The following is a 13,414-nucleotide window of genomic DNA, read 5'->3' on the forward strand; positions in this document are numbered from 1 at the left end:
GTGTGTTGCTTTTTTCTTAAAAATCAATGTATTACCCAGGGTCACTGGATATTTAGGGAAAACCTTGAAACATGATAGACACAAGAACATACAAAAAATTTACCCTGGAAGACATATACAGAAGTAATGTATGATAAAGAGAAAATTAACAAATGCAAACAAATAAAACAAACAAAAAACTCTACTATTCTCAGAGATCACCTAGGATCACAATATTAGTATGAAACATTATTAGTTAGAACAGTGATGTTCAGTCTGTTAATCTCAAATAAGTCCATAAGGAAAGCAAAAAGAGGAATGAGCAAGAAAATCAATAAATTATACATAGAAATTGGGGTAATTTTAGAAGCTAGAAAATACCCAAATACCATGTTTAAAACCAAGTAACTTTTAGCTAACTCATGGTTTAAAAAGCAATCAAAAGAGATCAGAAAATAATTTGTACTGAATAAAAAAATGAATTACATAAAAATGAAAACAAACATGATCCATCAAAATACCTGTTAGAGTTAAAGCAATATTTACAGAGAAATTAATAGCAACAAAATGCATTTGTTAATTCATCAATTGCAAAATATTAGAATTTGATTACTAAATGACCTGTGCATAAGAAAAATATTATTGAAAATTGCATGACATCATTCAATCATAAGTAAACTAAATATTATACTTAAAGTAGGTGAACATATAATCTAAATTTTAAAAACTAGTGCAAAAAAGTACATTAAAAAAAACCAAAAAATAGGGTTTAGCATTAAAAAGTGCTTCAAGTGTACTGCGGGGAAGTTCCTCATTATAAATGGCAGTGGGGTAAAGTCATATTATAAACTGCAAAATCTAATAATTTTAATATAATTAGAAAGCTAACATTGTGGTACTTAAATTTTGTGAATCAGTTTTCAATTCTCCCTCAAATTTAAGTTGCAAAGTTCATCCCAGCAGTGGTTAGTTCTTCTGAAATACAGAGTTATGTTGGAACATGTTGCCTAAGTCTGTCATCTTTTAGCACATGTGGCAATGTTGTTTTCCTTCATTATCTCATCAAGAATTATCAATTTAGCAGCTTTCTTATATAGCCTAAAATCTGTGAAACCAGTGAAAACCACTGTAAATCCAATCAAATATAAAGGACACATCCAAATTTCTATAGGATTAGGGAATATCTTTTATTAGTAAAGAAGGGAAGTCTCAAATCAATGATCTAAATACTCACCTTAAGAAACTAGAAAAAGAAATGCAAATTAAACCCACAGTAAGTAAGAAATAAAGTATATTAAAGAGCAGACATCAATATTATAATGACATAGAACCAATAGAGAAAGATAAATGAAATCAACAGTTGGTTCTGTGAGAAAACCAATAAAATTTTCAAACAGCTCAGGCAAAAAGAAATGGCAAATGACTAATTTCAAGAATGATAAAGGATGTTAAAATGATATGAGGATATTATGAATAACTGTCCAAAAATTTGAAAAACTGTAAGTGCCAATACAAAGTAGGCATTCAATAAAGGGCAAATATCATACTTATAAATATAAATGTTAACACGTAAATCTCTACATTGGTCAAATACGAAGAGTATAGATTTCTTTAAAAAAAAAAAAAAGAATGACAAACCAATCCATTTGGGCCTATACCCCCATCTCTTAAGAACTAAAGCAAGATAAAAATGTATTTGGCCCCCATGCAAATCACTTCTGGTTTGGTATTCCTGTTATTTTGAATGTAAAGACGACATTGGTTCAGATATGGTTCCTCCCCTTAACCCTCTCTACCCAGGATGAGTAAATATAGAGACCCGCAAAGGTCAGACAAGAACTCGTTCAAAGAGCACCTGTTAAGTATGCACTGTTTTTCCCATTGAAAGGAACACAGGCCTCTGATGACGTAGCTGTAAAATATACCCTTCCCCTGAGACTCATGAGTAGGAAAAGGAATTGGGAGGTTCAACTGCTGCTTCCTTTTCAGTTATAGCATTATAAATAGACAGACTATTGCTTCAAATGCTTGGCTGTCAAGAACACTTAATTAATTCACCACTTCTGAGCTAAGGAGGAAAAGAGAAATTAACATGATTGCTAAATTTCTGTTTGTGATTCAAACAGAATCACATTGCTGAAAGCATACATACAAACCTTTAAAGCACTAAATTATATCCATTTGGAAAATCAAAAATCTTTGCAACATAATTTTCTCCTAATAGCACAAGCATAAAATTAGCACTCTTAGGTAGTACACTTTTTACCAAATTCAGTATCATATGTTTTGCATATTAGATTGTGCAATGATGCTCATAAATTTTAAAGAGCAATCATTGTTATAAACATTATTGCTCTGTTGTTCAGTTCTTTTTTTATTATAGTATAGCCAGCAACTTCTTGATAGTTAATTCTCATTATAATTTTCCTTGTGAGACCCCCTGTTAATTTTAAAAAGTGAAATAATTGACATGAGAGCTATTAATTTATTCATTTCTAATATATTTTACATATGAAAAATTTTTCATTCCCCATTGCTCATTTTGCATCATTCACATTATAAAAGTGATTCTGTATATTAAAACATATTTATTTAACATAGTAAATTCACCAGTAAATACTTGCATAAATTATTCCTTGTTTTGTTCTGATGTATACATACATCTTGGCCATGATGTATGTTCCTTTCAATAACTGCTGAATAAAATGTGGTAAGATTTTGTTGAGAATTTTTGCATCTATGTTCATCAGAGATATTGGTGTAGATTTTTTATTTGTTTGTTTTCCTGTGATGTCCTTGTCTGCCTTTAGTTCAGAGTAATATTGCCTTATAAATTGTATTTGGAAGCATTCCTTCTTCAATTTTTTTGGAGAAGTTGGAGAAGGATAAAATTAGAATTCATCTTGAAGGTCTGGTATAACTCACTAGTGAAACCATCCAGTCCTGCCTTTTGTTTTTTGGAAGATTATTATTTTTTCCAATTTTCTTCCTTTAATTGGTTTGTTCAGATTTTCTATTTCTTCCTGATATGGTCTTCTCAGGTTGTATGTGTCTAAAACTCAGCCCATGTTTGAAGGTATCCAATAAATTGTCTAAACATAGTCAGTGGTATTTCCGTAATCCTCTATATTTCTGAGATGTTCTGTTTTAACTTCTTTTGTTTCTGATTCTATTTATTAGAGTTTTTTCTCCTTTTTGTTGTGAGTCTAGCTATAGGTTGATTTATCTTGTTTATCTTTTCAAAGAACCAAGTTTTGTCTTGAATTGATATTTTGTACTTTTTACTTACTACATTTTAATTCCTACCTTAATTTTTATTATTTCCTTCTCCTGGATTTGCTGTTAAGTTGTTCTTATGTTTCTAGTACCATAAGGTATACACTTGGATTATTATTTGAGATCTTTCTTGTTTCTTGATAGAGGCTTGTATTACCATATATTGCCCTCACAGTTCTACTTATGTTAATCCTATAGGTTCTGATATCATGTCTTCATTTTTGCTTGTCTCAGGTATTTTTGTTTTTATTTTTTTAAGATTTATTTATTTATACAAGAACTGGGGTACATGTCAGATGCGCGGGAGGGTGAGAGGATTCACCAGAGACAGAGCGGGGAGCAGAACAGGCAGACCAATGAAATACACAGCTGAGGGGAGCAGTGGGCAAGACAGAAGAGGTCTGCCGAGCCATGTGGGATTCTCCCCAGTCAGCCGGGATTGAACCCGCGCTGCGGAGGCTGCAGACAGCTTCACAGTGCAGCGCTCAACCACCTGTGCCATCAGGGAGGCCCTTCAGGTATTTTTAAAGTTCTGCTTTTATTTCCTCATTAATCTAATAATCATTCTACAATAGACTGTTTAGTCTCTACATTTTCTAGTCTTCTTTCTTTTGTAGTTGATTTCTAGCTTGATGCCACTCTGATCACAGAAGATACCTGATGTGATTTCAATCTTCATTAATATATTGAAAATTGTTTTGTGACCCAACATGCAGTCTATCCTCAAGAATGATCCATGTGAATGGCACTGGAAGGGATCATGCTCAGCGAAATAAGCCAGAAAGAAAAAGAAAAATACCGGATGGTCTCACTCATAGCAGGAATCTAGAAAACTTAAATAAGGGACCAGGAAAATGACTAACTATAAGAAAGTGAAAATCAAAATCAACAAAAAACTATGAACCCGAGACACTCTATGGGGGGTGGGGGGTGGGGAGGGGAGGGATTGGGGTCAAAATAAGGGGGTTGCAATTGTATGGGGAACATAAAAATAAAATTTATTAATAAAAAAATATAAGAAATGAAAAATTATAAAAGAAGTGAACAAAACTTTTGTCAAGATACTGTTTTCTCTTGCTGCAAAATAGCTAATAAACCATGTTATGTTTCATAAAAAAAAAAAAAAAGAATGATCCATGGGACCTGAGAAAAATACTTGCTCAGCTTTTTTTGGGGGTGTGTGGGGTGGGGGTAGGGTTATGGAGTGGGGGTGGTGGACTGCCCTATAGATGTCTGTTAAGTCCATCTGGTCTTATTCTTTATTTATGGCAATTGTTTTATTGGTTTTCTAGCTGCTTGATTTGTCTGTTGATATAAGTGGAGTGCTGAATTCTGCTACTATTATGTTGCTGTCAATGTTTTTGATTTGTTAATATCAATAGTTGCTTTACATATTTTGATGTTCCATTTTAGTGCATATATATTGATTCATGTTATGTCTTCCTGATGTAATTAGCATATTGTGGATGAGGAAACTCAAGTTCTGTAGAGTTAATGAACTTTTATTTAGTTTGTGTTAAGTGGGAAATCCAAGAACCAAACAGGTTAATATTGTTCTATAACCTTTACTTTTTCCAGAATTTCTCACTGCCTCTATATCATATTTTTCTCCATTAAATAAAAAATTAAAGATCTATTCAACTATACTTTTTGCAGTAAAATGGAAGTTGATGTAAATTTTACTTTCCAAATATTGATGTAATTTGTTTAAAATGAAGGTAAGATTGTATGAGTCATAAAATTTCCACAAGGGTTTATTAGTGGACAAGCATGTATTCAATTAAAAAGGAAATAAACATCCATATAACACTTTCATTTTCTTGAAAGGGAACGTTTTATAGAATTTGGAAAATAACAAGGAGGGAAAAGATCATGTCAGCACAATGTTACTGGTCATATACAACGCAATCTTATGTTTCGTAGAGATTTCAACACAGGAAATGGGTATATTAGAAACTGCCTAATTCATAGGTTTCCCTGACCCATGTACAGTGATTTCTTTGAATGACTCTGAAGGAAAAGTTGTAAGCAGTGCTTTTACATCAGTTTCAATAATACATATTTCAAAGCCCAAATTAATCAGCCATATAACTGTTTATATAGTCACCATTCAGAGGGAAAATAAGTGTCAACAGGTTCCACTTTCCCAGCCTGGAATAGCATGTAACTTCTCATTACAATCCACATGAGTCTCTGATTAGGAAGGGAACATTTTGTTTTCCCCATTTAAAAAGCCCAGAATCCTTATTTTACAACAATCTAAAAAAAAGAACAAAAAAAAAAAAACCTGCACCCACTTCACCTTTACCCTACCCACACCCAGACAATTTAGCTTCTTTAAAAAGTTATATAATCTTATAAATTTATACACACTGTAGGGAGGTGAATCCATATCTTACTCATTTTTCCTCATGGCAAATAGCAAAGTGGTTTGGAAAGAATAGAAAATTAATGAAATAGAATATGGTTCTCTAGAACATAAAAAATAAATTCATAATGACTTTTTTAATATTCTGATTGCTACAATATCTCATCAATAGGCAATAACCTTTAGATGCCTAATAAAAATTAAGTATCTGATTGTCTTAAGAAGCTCTTTCAACCATTTTTTTCTAAAGAAAGACTCAAAACTGTTCAATGTGTCCCTTAAAAACTATCAAAACAGTATTACATAATTTCTACACTTCCTATTCTGTTTACAATAATAGATCTAGGATTGTTATTATTCTATTTCAGCAGAAATAATATTATTTATGAAGACTTGTCCGGTATCAGGCCATGTGCCAAATTCACATTTTCTTTTCAATAATCAATGTTACGATGAGGATACACTTTTAGTTCCTACATTACAGAGTAGGTCATTGTGGTTTAGAAAATTCAATATAATTATTGTGTAATCTATAATACTGAATAAGAAGTAAATCTGGAACTTGAATCTACTTACTATCTACCTCTAGCTTATGATATGTTCTTAACCACTGAACTACAGTAAATCCTCTCCTGTTCAGGATCATACTTCTCTTCCCGTTAGTAATTTTATCATTACCTGTCCATTGAGCTTCCCAAATAGAAATATATGAATATTACTCAACAATTATTTCTCCTAAATTACTCAAATCACTCTTTTCCCATGGTTCATTCTGCCATTTCTTTATTCCAGCCTTTGATTATCTATTGTCTGAAATGTTACCAGGCCTATTAGTTGACCTCCCTATCTCCTATCTCACCTCCCAGGTCTACAGACACAAACTTAACCCCACATCCTGCTGCAAGAGTACTCCTTCATGCTTTTCTGATTAATCATTTATCTAAATTCTTTTAGGTGGCACAGTGGTTAGAGTCTCAGTTCTATCAAGCCATCACCAGCCACTGTCACCTGAGTTGGATTCCTGGCCAGGGAGTTAACCCGCATGGTACAGCAGACCTCTCCTGTCTTTCCTACTGTTTCTGAAAGCAGTATATTTCAGTAGATCTGCCTGTTCTGCTCCCCACTCTGTTTCTGGTGAGTCCTCTCACCCCCCTGCACCTCTGCCATATACCCCAGTTCTTGTATGCATAAAAAAATAAATTTTTTAAAAAATAAATTCTTTCAGACACCAATCATCTTCAGTGCATTCCCAATCTCTGCAGAGAGCACAACAGATCCCTGAAAGCAGACTGCTGCCCATGTCTTTGGCCTCCTTGCCTCCTCACATTTACTTGAAATATATTTACAAGGTAACATTGACCAGCTTTGGTGACCAACTGGATGTAAAACTGAGGAGTGGAGGAGGAAAAGAAATTTCTTCCTATAATTATCATATCTTGACCTCTAAAATTTTCCTTATTATCTGTAATAAACAAGAAATGTGCGTGCTTTGGTGTGGGTGTGGTATATTAACACTGAAGAAGTGTGAACCTATACATCTGAATAGTCAACCAATGTTACCTCAATAAAATAAAAAGCACAAAAAAAATCCCATATACATATTTATTGTAAAAAACAAAAATCTCTAAGAACTCCACAGAGTAAAAATAATGTTCATTTTCATTCAAGTATCCTTTGTAATTCTATAATTTCTCTTAAGATATTTCTGAAAATTCTAAGAAAATATATCCTTAATCTCAACTTCATTTTAATATTCATTTAACTTTTTCACATTTTATTTCCTGAGAAAATGTATTTTGTAATATCTTATCTATTCACACAATATGTTCAGTTCTCTGAATTTTCTGTGTCCACCTACATTACCATGATTTGCTACCAGTACATTTCTGGATATCTGGAATCAGACATGTTCAGTGTACTTTTACAAATAGCTGCCATAAAAAATACACATAATAAATGATACACTGTGCTGGTAGTGTTAAAAACTTAATAGTGTATACAATCAGGAATTTATACTTTCTCAGGAAACAATAAATCTGCTTATAAATTAACAGGTTAGGGGCCTCCCTGGTGGTGCAAGGGGTTAAGCACCACACTAAAAGCAACCCTCAGCCTCTGCAGCACGAGTTCAATCCCCAGTCGGCCTGGGAGCAACCCACATGGCATAGCAGAACTCTCCTGACTCGCCCGCTGCTCCCCTCAGCAGTGTGTTTCAGTCAGTCTGCCTGTTCTGTTCCCCACTCTGTCTCTGGTGAATCTTCTCACTCCTGCATCTCTGGGCTGTACCCCAAGCTCTTGTATGCATAAATAAATAAATCTTTAAAAAATAATTAATTAACAGGGTAATTATTTTTGTCTTTAAGGAATTTTTAAATATAAAATACATATATTAGGAAGTAGAAGTGTTTTCATAAATTAATGGCTCACATTTAAAATAAAATTAAATAGGTATATCATTGGGAAAATGTACTTGTCATATGAAGTACTGAATAATTAATAAAAAAAATACCCTTCAAACATTTTTTGTAACCTAATTGCACACATTTACTCAATGTTTTGTCTAGGCTAAATGCACAGAATGTCACAGTAATTTAATACAAGAGTACTGTGGAAAAGATTATAAATAAAAATGTGTGGGTCCTCCCTGGTAGCACAAGGGGTTGAGACACACCCTATGAAGCAATCCTTAGCCACTGCAGCATGAGTTCAATCCCCAGGCAGGAAGCAACCCACATGATGTAGCAGGACCTCTCCTGTCTCGCCTGCTGCTACCCTCAGCAGTGTATTTCAGTCAATCTGCCTATTCTGTTCCTGACTCTGTCTCTAGTGAATCCTCTCACCCCCCCACCTCTGACCTGTATCCCAGTTTCTTGTATGCATAAATAAATCTTTTAAAAAAATAAAAAATAAAATGTGCATATTTATGTGCATGTATATATAAACATATAGATATATGTACTCTACCTTATATATGAAATTCAGAGGCATTCATAAAATAATATTTGATTCTTGAATTATATCAGATTACCTTTAGCTTAATATGAAATTTGAAAAATATATAAATCTAAATAATATCTGTCAACAGCATCTGACCCACTGAACCACTGAAAGCTTTAAAGGAGGTACATTTTCAAGAATTTTTATTCTTTGAGTACTAGTTACATGAACTTTTAATTTTCATTTAACATCCCTCCCTCCCAGCACATAGCACTGGGACTGCGCGTGTGAGCAGTAGGCTTGTGGGAGTGGTAAGGATACATATACTAAGCAAGTAATCCTGTAACTTGAGCCTTTATAGTATTTGGGTGGGGGCCCATGGATATAGAAATCTGTTTTCCAAAGTGCTATGCTCTAGAGAAGAATAAAATCAAGTCTTAATGGAGAGAACTAATAGATGAATTTTGCAATTAGGTGACCAGAGGGAGAAAAAGGAAAACGAGAGTAATAAACAATTACACTACATAACATTTGAAACTTTAAAATAAAATCTATGAGTGTGGGAAAGTAAATCTAATCTCCATTCTAATTTCTTAGCTTCATTTAAAGAAAATTACCCAGGAACATTGCTATGGAATGAGTCCCTCAAGCCTTATTAAGCTATGCATGTTAGCTATGTCAGTTCTAAAACTGTATTGAAATTTTTCTAATATTGACTCTCAATAAGATGAAACAGAGAGAAAACCAATGTGCCTCTGGATGAAGTTCTCCATTTACTTTGCACTCACATTATATAGAGAAATTGTAACACACAGGAAATAGCCATCCCATTCTAAAGTTCAGACCTAAAATTCACATATAATTTTTGCTGACAGCAAATTAGTATGGATTCAAATCTTGTGAATATTATATATTTTATAGGACTACTTTTAAAAAAAATCTATTCATTTAGTAAATGGCTTTTAAATAAGCATGATACTAATAATTAAATCTTTCTAAAATATATTGTATTCTGGTGTAATTTGCTGTAAATCCATTTGGAATTTGCTGTAACACAAGACAAGAAAATTGGAAATTAATCCTTAAATGTCACCCTTGATATAATGCTATATTCTGTTGATATAACAATACCACAAATTCAAAGATCCCAATAAATGTTCCTATGTTATCGCTGAGGTTACAAAGCTATCATACTGACAAGAGTCTAGTTTCCAAATCAGTGACCATTTAGCCAGCATTAAGTGTTAACTATTTATCATAAACAATAAAAGGTAAGTTTTGAGCCTTTTCTAGGTAAAAAAAAATCACAATGCTATAACTAAAGATCATTTGAAGCAACAATGCAAGAAAATACATTCACAGCAGACCCATCTTATCTTCGCCAAGCCAAACTCATCAACTGACTTGGCAGATGTATGCATGGACCCCTACAGACTTTCTTGTTGTATCTTTAATAGTAATTTTTGCCCCTTCCAAGGCAAACCCTTTCCTGGTGCTCAGAATCTTGTCTTACCTTTAAGGATCCTTCTCCAGTAAGTATTCCTTTCTGTTGTTTCATGCCACCCAGTTTGTAGTTATTTGCTGTAATAGTCATGGATAATTACTATATCTTCTTATTTAAGCTTTCTGTAGCATATGACTTAAGAATCATTTTCTTCAATTTTTTTCTTTCAATTTTATAGCACTGCTCTCACCTGATTTCTTTCTTATTTGTAATTTTCAAAATCATTAGCAGATTCTTTCACACATTCCAGATCTCTAAGTGCTGCAGTGTCTTAAGGCTATGTCAAAAAATTCACTCTTCTTACTTATATGCTCTGTCTAGTCCATTTTGTAAGTCTATGACTTTACATACGATTTGGATATTGGTAACTTTCAGATTTATATTTTAGCCAACTTTAAACTTAAATTACAAATCAATATATGTAAATGACCAAATAATTTCTCTACTAAGGTAAGAACTATTTCATTATTGATTCCTAAAATAAGCATTCTTCAAGTGTTTCCTTATCACATTAAATGGCACCATCATCAATCTATTTGTTTCAAGACAAAAACCGAGAAGCAGTCCTGATTTCCACATCTTTAATATTCCAGACCCAATCCATCAGCCTCCAAAACAGTCACAATTCAGTAACTTTCCTCTATATCAACTACTACCATTCTACTGTAAAAATTTCATCTTTTGCATGTTGCCTTTTCTATTTGTCTCTGCTCTAACCCTCCTTCCCACATCTCCCACCTTACACAGCAGCAGTGATATTAATAATTCCAAAGTGTAAACCAGATCAGGTCATGTCTCTGCTTAAAATCATCAACTTTCTCTTACAATAATAGAATAATATAAAATAAAAATTAGAGAACAAAATAAAAGAAAATTCTTACAATCTGTATGAATAGACAGATAATAGTCTGGCTGCTGACTTCCCCTCTGATCTTGTCTATCCCTAAACTCTCCTTCAATATCCATATTTTAACCACTCTGGTCTTCTTACCATCTCTTGAATATGTTATGATAGTTGTTATGAGTTTTCATTTGTGGTTCCTTGTTCTTAATATGTCTTTCCCTGTGAAAAATTCAATTGTTTATGGTGTCTCTCCCCCAAAATTCCACTGCTATTTCTTGAAGTTCTGATGTTATTGCCTCAAAGTCACTTTCTTATAAAAGGTAGCAACAGATAGCACCAATTAGAGTTGCAATTATTGGATCTACTTTTGTTTTGTAATTCCTTTTCTGAGTCTATATACTATAAACCCTTAAATGCAAAGCAAATCATCACACTCCCTTAACAACAGTCATAATAAAAAGACCAGAAGCAACAAGAGTTAGTGAGGATGTGGAGAAAAAAGGAAGTCTGATACACTGTTGGTATGAACAATATTTTAATGCTATGAAAGTTGACTTCCACCCGCATTATCGATGGAATTTTTTCTTGGCAATTTTTTAATTACTTTATTTTTTTAAATCAAGTACAATTTTCCTATTGTACTTATTGTTAACTTTTTGATAGTATGGATTTCTTCCCTCACGTGTGGTCACTGTAGCTCTCGCACCACCAAAGCACGCATAATCCTCCACTAGGTAAATATTTTTTCAAAAATAAAACTGTTGCCAAACACAATGAATACTTTTTCAGTCTATATCTTGCTAAAAGACTGATAATCATTTGCTCCTTCTTGAAAGTCCTGGTCATGGATAAGGAACTGTGAACCACATCTTTCCGCCTTTCCCCCCACCTTTCTAATTTTTACTATTAAGAATTAGATGATTTAGAGACTTTTCTGTTTGTGTTCACAAGGCCTTCTCCAGAGTCTACTATCTGCCCCAATTCCAATCGTCTCTCTTCTAAGTTTCACCCAGACAGTTCCAAGAAACCTTCTCTGACTTCAAGTCCAAGTTAAATCTACTCAAACTATATGACCAAGATATGATTTTTTTTTCTCTGTCTCTGAGGGACTTTGAAGATTTTGTCTTAAGTGTGAAATTGCAAAGGCCTGATAGTGAGGAAAATCCCAACTGTTTCATTTTTGTTGGTTTTTTTTTTTTTTTTTATTGAGAGAGGACTTCAGTAAAACAGACTACTTAATACACATTAGTCTGTTGTTTCAACTTTTCAGCACACTAAATCTGGTTATTTCTCTTATTATTTTTCCTGTTATTTTTTACCTTTTTTAATTCTTGATTTGAAACATTTTAAGATTTATAGGAGACTATTATTAGTAATATTACATTAACAAAAGGTCAAAGTCAATATTTAGCCAAAATAATATTAACAACTTTACATATTTGATATAGCACAGAATTTAATAAAGAGCACGTGCTCTTTGAGTGAGTCAAAATCATGGCTCTCTATTTTGTACTTTATATTCCATCTCCCAAGGTAGAACCAAAGAACAACTATAGGAATATCTTCAAGATATTCCTGCATAACATATTTCATATTAATGAAATCAAGTAGGCACATAGTAGGTGGTCAAATTTTCCATAATGCACTAATACAGAAGCTTTCAATAATGCACTAATACAAAGTCGTAAGTAACAACCAGTGGGCCAAATATAGTCATATTCTCAATAAAAGGTGTGAAAATCCTATTTTTCATCATTTAGCTTCTAGAGATGGAATGGGAATAAAAATTTTCCACATATAGCCTCGTAATAAGAATAGGAATTCTTATTCTTATAATATTCATATAGTCTTATATTTAATATCCATATAAATAAGAGCTAGAATAAATCCCTCATGGATGGCATTTCAAACATTATTATTAATATATTTTTAGTTGTTAGATAAAATGTACTCACACTCAATTTTCCATTACGATTGTCTTCTTCTCTCACTTCCAGAGCCTTCAGAAAATTATCTTGCAGATCTTTACCAGTACTTGTTAATGTTCTATAAAAATAAGGTCTTCAGTTATAATACATTAAAATATATATATTAAAAACTCAAAATCTAACAACCATATTTCATTATTCCCAGAAATAATTTCCTTATAACACAAAAACCATCCACACATACTACATATGATCACTATAAACTACACACAATTATAAGAACCTACTAATTCCACTCCCCAATTTGATTTCAATTAATGAGTGTTTATGAATAATTAGAACCAAATATATAAATAACATACATGATCATATCAATACTCATGCCAGATACAGTAAATCTCATTCATGACCATTTCTTCACTTTATTACACCATAAAAATTCAATATAAATATACACTCATTACCCACAATTTTAAATTGTCTATAATTCAAATATAATTTATTTAATATATGAGAATTAAAATACTAGAACTCCAAATCGATTCAGCTACTAGAACAGAAAATTAACTTTAGTTTGA

At 32.7% G+C, this 13,414-nt stretch overlaps 1 protein-coding gene across 2 annotated transcripts in view; it reads right to left on the bottom strand.

The window, feature by feature from the left end:
- The window catches only part of CFAP299 (cilia and flagella associated protein 299), a gene marked incomplete at both ends in the record, with an annotated part of 568,636 nt that overhangs the window by 329,271 nt on the left and 225,951 nt on the right, over positions 1 to 13,414 (bottom strand). For both annotated transcript variants that reach the window (XM_084233913.1, XM_084233912.1), the window contains one exon: positions 12,864 to 12,954. In XM_084233913.1, the coding sequence (XP_084090039.1) occupies positions 12,864 to 12,954 (91 nt within the window). The remainder of the gene's footprint in view (positions 1 to 12,863; positions 12,955 to 13,414) is intronic.

Source organism: Talpa europaea (assembly GCF_964194135.1).
Source record: "Talpa europaea genome assembly, chromosome: 5".
Classification (NCBI taxonomy): Eukaryota; Metazoa; Chordata; class Mammalia; order Eulipotyphla; family Talpidae; genus Talpa; species Talpa europaea.